General features: G+C 34.7%; 1 protein-coding gene across 1 annotated transcript in view; it reads right to left on the bottom strand.

Moving 5' to 3' along the window:
* The window catches only part of LOC106342206 (protein ECERIFERUM 26), a 19,003-nt gene extending 16,846 nt beyond the window's left edge, over nucleotides 1-2,157 (bottom strand). The window contains exon 1 of the mRNA XM_013781072.1: nucleotides 1,589-2,157. Within this exon, the coding sequence (XP_013636526.1) occupies nucleotides 1,589-2,023 (435 nt within the window). The 5' untranslated portion in view covers nucleotides 2,024-2,157. The remainder of the gene's footprint in view (nucleotides 1-1,588) is intronic.
* Nucleotides 2,158-8,778: the final 6,621 nt, after the last annotated feature.

The following is an 8,778-nucleotide window of genomic DNA, read 5'->3' as shown; positions in this document are numbered from 1 at the left end:
CTCAAAATAGGAGCGAGAAAACAGAGTCTTAGTATCAAAATTAAAAAAACAAAGCAAGAAACTTATTGAGGTTTTTTTATAAACATATATTGCTTTTTAGCAAATTTTTACCGATTCTGTTTTTTTTTGTCATTTGGTAGATTAAGATTAGATCAAACAACATTTTACACAATGCCGGAAGAGCCATTTTACACATTTTTGCACAACATTTTTAACGATTCTGTTTAAGATCAAATTATTTTAGTAGCCTACTGATTTTTTGAACAATGGATAAAAAATCAGCTTAAACCCGGTTCTGAACCTGCAATATATCTGTCTGAATTGTTTTGAGTTTTTTTAATTAAATACGGCCCTTAATGTGGCAGTGTCTTTTAATGCAAGTTATTGGTACGGTTAGATCTTTCGGGTATTAAATTCTTTTGATGTCAGGATAGGGCTGGGTTAAAAACCCTGATCCCAAGAATCGAACCGAAGCCGATCCGAAAAAGTAGTATCGAATCCGAATCGAAAAAATAGTATCGAATCCGAACCAAAATAGATTAAATAACCGAACGGGTTCAAAATTTTGGTATCTAAAAACCAAAACCGAACCCGACCTGAACCGAAGTATCTCGGATATCCGAATGTAACTGAAATAGATTTATATACCTAAATATATTACTAATTTTTAGATTTAATATTTATTAAAAACATCCAAAATATATAAGATACTTTAAGTTGTCTAAAATACTTGAAAATATACATAAATAGTCTAAATTAAATGTCTAAAATAGCTAAAATATATTCAAAACACCAAAATACTTGAAATATCTATTGATTTTCTATCTAAATATTCAAATCAAACTAATTTATATGTTATTTTTAGGTATTTTGACATATATTATATAAATTTATATGTAATATATTATTTTGTTTTATAGATCTTGTGAAATTGTAAGCATATAATGAATATTAAAATTTTAAAAATAATTTAAATTGGTTATCCGAATCCGAACCGAACCCGTAAAGATCCAAACCGAACCCGAACCGAAATTTAGAAATATCCGATTGGGGCTGAATTTTTTAAACCCGAAAACCCGAAATCCGAATAGATCCGAACCGAATCCAAATGGATATCCGAACCCCCCCCCCCTAGACAGGACAGGACATATAACATTAAATGTTTCTATCTTTTAGTATCGGATATATTCTATTAAAAGATGGGTAATCATCTCCAAATCTTATAGTTATGTGTTACGTTTTACAAGTTCATCAATTCACCAAAATCATAACATAAATATTTCAATAACCTTAATTTGAAAGGTGTTTTCTTTTGTTAACTTGTAAAGTAACATATTTTCTAAAGTGTCATATATTGCATAATACAATATCATAACTGGTATAGGCCTTTTTGTATAGTTGTATATCGGTTAATAATACATACATAAATGGAGAGAGGGAGTAATAATGCGATTGTGCATGTTTAACTAAATGAGTATGGCAAACTAAAGAAGAGAACATTGTTTTTTTTCTTTCTGTTAATAGAATAGGAAGATAAAATTGTTGTTGTCAAATTACCTGAACATAGATAGTTACAAAAAAAATTTACCTGAACATAGATCAGAGGAGAGAAAGGCAACTCCGGCCCAACAGGTTGATGGTAAACTAGAAACTCATCAACTGACCGGTCCGGTTTACTAAGCCACTCTTCCACCGTGAAATTGCATTTACCTTCCACGAAACGCGCCCCACAGTCGTTGCATTTGATATACGGACGCCCCGAGTCTCTCCGCCATAACCTTCCTGTGGTCCATGCGATCTGGTCGAACAGCTTGAAAATAGCCTCCTTCACGTGTGTCACGCTCAAGTCACGTGCCATCTCGGGCGTGTAAATGTACGCCGCCTTGAGATAGTGGAGCTTCATAGCTAGATCTAAACCCGTTGGTTCATGGGTCGTACCAGTTTCTGTCGCTCTGGTTGCACCCACCGACGATAACCTCATGTTGTATATCGGACCCTGACCCTTTTCTTGAGATCGACCCATGATGCTCAGTTGAGTTAAGCTGATTCTATCTTTGATCTTGAACTAACTACTCCATGTATGTATACATTTCTCTCTCTTCGTGCTGTGTAATATATACTATAGGTGATGGATCTGATAAGACTATTGTGTGTATGTATATAGAGTAGAGACGCTTGATAGTGGTAAACTAGAGCAGGATTAACCCCGAAACCCCACATGGGGTTTTTTATTTTATTTTTTATTTTTTTTTTGTCTGAATAAAAAAAAAAAATTAAAAATCAACCAATTGCGGGTCGCCATGTGTCAGTGGGGCCCGCAAACAGTTCAAAAACTCACCAAACAGCGGTCCTTATTTTGGCTTCCCTGTAACCGATTTTTCCCTTTTTTGTGCCCCCCCACCTAAAAACCCCACTAAAAACCAATTTTCCCTCCCGATAATCCTGCTCTTATAATGTTACACGTAGGTGAAACCGTCACTTAACTTTCTTTTTCCTGATAATTTGATGTCCTAAGTTAGGGGTGGGCGTTCAGGTACCCATTCGGGTTCGGTTCAATCTAATCGATTTTTGGGTTTTCGGGTTTAAAGATTTCAGTCTCATTCGGGTATTTCAAAATTTCGGTTTGGATTCGGTTCAAATATTTGCGGGTTCGGTTCGGGTTCGGATAACCCATTTAAATTATTTTTTAAAATTTTCAAAATCTATAAAACAAAATAATATATTACATATAAATTTATATAATATATGTCAAAATACCTAAAATTAACATATAAATTGGTTTGATTTGAATATTTGGATAGAAAATCAATAGATATTTCAAGCATTTTGGTGTTTTGAATATATTTTAGCTATTTTAGACATTTACTTTTGACTATTTATGTATATTTCAAGTATTTTAGACAACCAAAAAGTATCTTATATATTTTGGATGTTTTTGAATATATATTAAATCTAAAAATAAGTAATATATTTAGGTATATAAATCTATATCGGTTACATTCGGGCACCCGAGATACTTCGGTTCGGGTCGGGGTCGGTTTCGGTTCTTTAGATACCAAAATTTTGAATCCGTTTGAATATTTAATTAATTTCGGTTCGGATCTGGTATTACTTTTTCGGATCGGGTTAGGTTCGGTTCTTCGGATCCAGAGTTTTTCCCAGCCCTATCCTAAGTAGAGACATTTTGTTCAAAAAAAAAAGTATAGACATATTGATCTCACTCAAATTACCCTAAGGAGTAAATTACTCTATCAAATAAGAGGTTCAATTGTAGTACTCAGGGATCGAATCCACAAGGAGCTAGGAAACCGAATAAATATAATCAGAGTGATTAAGCTAGGTTGATTATGATTAAATGTAAATAGCCGGTTTTGAGCAAGGTAGTTGCTCGATTGGTTTGATTAGGTTTTTGACACTTAAATGAAATAGCTGACTTAGGGTTTCTATTCATGAAATCAGGATTATAATCCTACAGATGCTTAACAGTTGTATGCATGCTATTATAAAGCTCAATTGCGTATGAACAAACCATCGGCGTTCGCTATATATGTTTTCTATTGACCGAATATAAGTGTCGATCGATGATTCTAGGGGAATATCGATTATTTTATAGGAATATCGATCGACGCGATCTTAGTCAAGCTTTACGCACGGGTTGAATAATGCTCACTAGGCTTACTAAATCAGCTTTCGCCTTAGTCTAACAATCCTAGCTCAATCAGGACGAATTCAAGGTGAGATTCAAGTGTTAACTTGTGCGTACAACTCCTAGGTCAAGGTTCTAGATAGCTAAAATAGAAACATGCATTAATGACAATCCTAATGATGAATATCACAACTAGCAATCTATAGTTGGGGTTAATCCCTCATAACCTATTTGAAACATAAATCTAACAGTAGAGCTACTCAGACATAGCTAAGCAATTCATAATAACAATATATAAAAACTGCATAGATATATAATTAATAATAATAATGGAGTTCCAATCATAAATCTCTTTGGATCTTCTCTCCAACTCAACTAAAATCCTAGAAAATCTTTTGCTGTGAAAACTAGAAAACAAGAAAGCACATTTTTCCTAAAAACACTTTGGCAAACTATAAATATTAGGTTAAAAACTCGTCAGGGGAAACCTTGTAATTTGGTGAAGTCTTTGGTTCTAAGTCGGCTGGAACCAAACGAGATTTTGCACGCTTCGCTGTCGATCGATGTCACAAGGTGTGCATCGATCGATTATTTCCTCTGAATGTCGACCTTTGGTCTTGTTCGATGGTCAGCTCGGATGTCCTCTCCTTTTTTCTCCAAAAATGCTCCAAAATCATCATTTTCTTCCAAATCACTCCTGAACCTATAAATATACCAAATAGACTCTAAAGTATAGTAATTAGTTATTAAAACTCTTATAAACCATGACTAAAAATGGGTAAAATCCATGGCCTATCAACTCCCCAGACTTACCATTTTGCTTATCCTGAAGCAAAACATACATGCAGTCTTTCTGAAAGAGGTTTGAAAACAGCAGGGACTCACAGATTTAAACTCAAAATCATCACCTTAGGAAATCCTAATCTCAGAAGCACATTATAACATATCCTACTTTAACAACCAAATTCACCTAGTCAACAACTTAACAAATCATGTCTGACAATCCCCTCTACCAACCTCATTTCTTATATAAATAAACGTGTAGGCTTTACCTTGGGAGTATTAATCACATGATGCAAGGATGCTCAAACAAGTATCTGGACCTGCAGGTAATTAAATGGGAGTTCCTTTCCTCTCTCTCTACTAGTTTCTCTCTTAGTCAAAGTCTGCTTTTATTGCAAGATCATTGACCAAGATTGAACATGCTTCCATGAATCAAGTTTTAATGGTTTTAGCCACCAAATCATACACTTCTTTTTTACTATATCCTAGGATTATTTGTGAATCAAGCCTTAATTGTTGTAGCCACGAAGTTGATAGACCTTGGATTTGACCCACTTTCACCCATGGTTTATCAGTGTTTTAACTATTAATTATTATATTATACAGTCTATTTAGTATATTCATAGGATCAAGAGTGATTTGGAGATAATTGATGATTTTGGAACGCGCAGAAAGCCTGTTTGGTCACAGCCGACTTGAAGTCCAAGTCTTCACCAATTTACAAGATTACCCCTAACGAGTTTTAACCTAATTATATAAGCTTTGCCACCATGTTAGAGGCAAAGTGTGCCTTTCTTGTTTTACTATTTTCACAGCAAAGGTTTTTTAGGATTTTGATAGATTGGAGAGAAGATCCAAAGTTATATTTGTGATTGGAACTCCATTGATATCTATTTACTATTTTAATGAAGTTTTCTAACTTTATTGCCGTTATGAATTGTTTGGCCATGTCTGAATAGATTTTCTGTTAGATTTTAGGGTTTAAATAGGTTATGAGGGATTAGCCCCAACTATAGATTGCTGAGTTGTGATAATAATCATTAGGATTGTCATTAATGTTTGATTCTAGATTAGCTACCTAGAACTTGCCCTAGGATTGTTAGATATAAGCGATAGCTTTAATCTTATCCTGAAACCATTCTAATTGAGCTAAGATTCTTGCTAGAGTAAGGTGAGAGCTGATCTAGTGAGCTTAGTTAGCACATTCAACCCGCACATTAACGCTTGACCAATAGCGTCGATCGATATTCAAATAGAATAATCGGTCGACGTTTCGAATAGTCTATCGATCGATATTCATATAGAATCATCGATCGACACGGGTCAATAGATGAACCTAGAAAGCGAGAGCCTAGTGGTTCGTTTATAAGTGTTGAGCTCTACATTATCATGCATGTAACTCATTAGGCATCTGTAGGATTATAATTCTAAGTCTTCTGAATAAAAAATCTAAGTCTAGCTAATTCCTTTTAAGCACCAAAACCTCAACCAATCAATCGAGCAATTACTTGCTCAACAAACTGCAATTTTACATTTAAATCATTAAACCACCTTACTTAACAAATCCAATTAGATTTATTAGGTTCTCTAGCTCCTTATGGATTCGATCCCTAAGTACTACAATTGAACCTCTTATTTGAGAGAGTAAAATCACTCCTTAGGGTAATTTGAGTGAGATCAGAAGTCATGTTATAATCTATTACCTATAAAATTCTTTTGAATCAAGCCTTAATGGTTGTAGCCACCAAGTCATGTTCGAATTCTTTTCCTAAATTATTATCTAATAATTATATATATATATATAGGTATAAACACTAAATTTTGAAATAGAGAGAGAGGGTAATAAATCTACACAAGGTTTTACCTTCCAGACTTGTTTGAAGAATCTGATCCCATGTATACCAAGCCCCAAGACAAACAAAATTGAGCTCAGTTAGGTTGGAGGTTAGCTTTGGTTCCTTCAAACATTCTCAGCAAGTGTAACATAGTTGACAGGTTGATCCACTTTGGTATCTTATTATATATATAGATTTAGGTATAAAAACTAAATTTTGAAATAGAGAGAGACATGGTGATAACACAAGGTTTTACCTTCCAGTCTTGTTTGAAGAATCTGATCCCATGTATACCAAGCCCCAAGACAAACAAAATTGAGCTCAGTTAGGTTGGACGTCAGCTTTGGTTTCTTCAAACATTCTCAGCAAGTGTAAGATAATTGACAGGTTGATCCACTTTGGTATCTTTAGTGCTATCTGCAACTAGTAAGTCTAGAATGGTGTGGTTAGATAACAAGCAAAATCAATAAGTTCATTGTCCACTTCTTGACTCAATAAAAACTTCTTTTTGAAAACATTTTAATAAGACTCATGAAATAAACTAATATCAGTAAACCTCCCCCAGACTTAAACTACAATGTCCCCAGTGTATATTCAGTCATAGTTATGGTAATAACTAAAGCAAAAGGGCTCAATTTAACAAGTAAGAGCGATATACCAGACCAGAATAGATGTCGATCGATCTTAAGATGTTGTCATCGGTCGCGGCAGGTGATGTTCTGTCGATCGATATCGGCAGGGTCTCGTCGGTCGATATTCTTGGCAATCGTCTACTCGGATCTGTTTTTTTTTTATGACCTGCAAAAATTCAAAACTAACATAAGTACTAAACTAATGAAAACAAATTAAAATTACCTAACAGTGGGTTGCCTCCCACTCATCGCTTTGTTATAGTCATTTAGCTTGACTTTGGAGGTGATTTGACTAGTAATGTGGAAAGCAGGTACTTGCTGGGAAGCAAGTCTTCATCTTTTCTCTACTCTTGTTGAACCATGTACCAGTGAAGTCTTTTATTGCCTCGTATCCTCTGTACCATTTGTCTTTCATTGTTGCAGTTGTATTCTCTATCTTCTGCAATCTGTCTCCAAGACATTCAAGTTCGAACTGATGTCTCACAAGTGTGGTGTATGTGTCATCTGAGATCTCCTCATCATGGTTGATTGTATCAGACATATCTGATGTCACCTTTGTTACTAGCTGTCCTTGCTCTGTTGGTATGGCTTCGTCGATCGATGTTCTTCTGTGACTGTCGGTCGATATCTTGATGCCTTTGGACGACGCGTGATGTATCTCTGAATCTCCACTATCTTCCTATGCATTGCTTCTGTCTGAGAAGTCAAAGAACTGATGGTGATGTCCCATGGGAAATAGATGTCATCATATCTCCTGTCAAACATGTCTTCTGCTGCTCCCAGAGTTCTGTAGATCTCTTCTAACATTTGATCAACCTCTGCTCTGGTGTAAGAATTTGGTTTAGACTTCGTCGGATTTGATTGTGATGGGTCATCGTCGATCGATGTCGAGATGTTTCTGTCGATCGATGCTGGTGTAGTTGCTTTGGCCGCACGCTGTGTCTGCATTATGGCTATGTCTTTCCTCATCTCCTCCGTGCATGTAGTTAACCAACTAATGCAATCATTCAATAGGTAGTAGAAACCATTAAGCTTCATCTGGAAGTCATCTTCATTCTTTTCCTGAGCTCCACAGATTCCATAAAGCATCTCATTGTTCTCATCTTGGGTGTAGATTTCTGGTACCAGCTTGGTTTGTATGAATGGCCTTGTATGTTCTGGAAGACATATGTAGTTGTGCTCATCCATTGAGGCTCTTTCTAGAAGATTTCTGATATCATCATTGGATACATGGATAACTTTTTTATTTTATTTTTAATTAATAATATTTTAATATTTTTATGTAATACAAAATTTATCAATTTAAAAATTTTAAATAACAATTTTTAATAATTTTCTGAAAGACAGAGGTGGTCGGGAATTCCCGAATGACAAATGTGTTTGGAAAACTGTCCGTCGGTAGTCCGCTGGGAATTCCCAACCACTTTTTCCGTTGGGAATTCCTGACCACCTCTGTCTTTCAGAAAATTATTAAAAATTGTTATTTAAAATTGTCTATCGGAAATTCTTGACCACTTAATCCGTCGGAAATTCCTGACCATTTAATACGTCGGGAATTACCAACCTTTACTTCAAACCACTTAGTCCGTCGGAAATTCCCGACAACCCATGTCCATCGGGAATTCCACACCACCAACTATTGCATTTCAAAATAATAAATGATTCTTTATCTTTAGTTTGTAGATTAGGAACTAGAAAATTTTGAAATCGAGTATCATAAATTTTCACCATATAATTAATTATGTCATCTTGTACCTTTCTAAAAACATTTTATTAAGTTTCTTAATATTGTTGTTGTTTAAATTTAGTTTTAAAATATTTTAAATCTTACTTTAAAGTTATTATGTAATTTTATCTGGAAAAGTTAAATTTATTTAAAAAA

This window comes from Brassica oleracea, chromosome C4 (genome assembly GCF_000695525.1).
Source record: "Brassica oleracea var. oleracea cultivar TO1000 chromosome C4, BOL, whole genome shotgun sequence".
In the NCBI taxonomy this organism is placed as follows: Eukaryota; Viridiplantae; Streptophyta; class Magnoliopsida; order Brassicales; family Brassicaceae; genus Brassica; species Brassica oleracea.
This window is presented reverse-complemented; position numbering and strand designations above follow the sequence as displayed.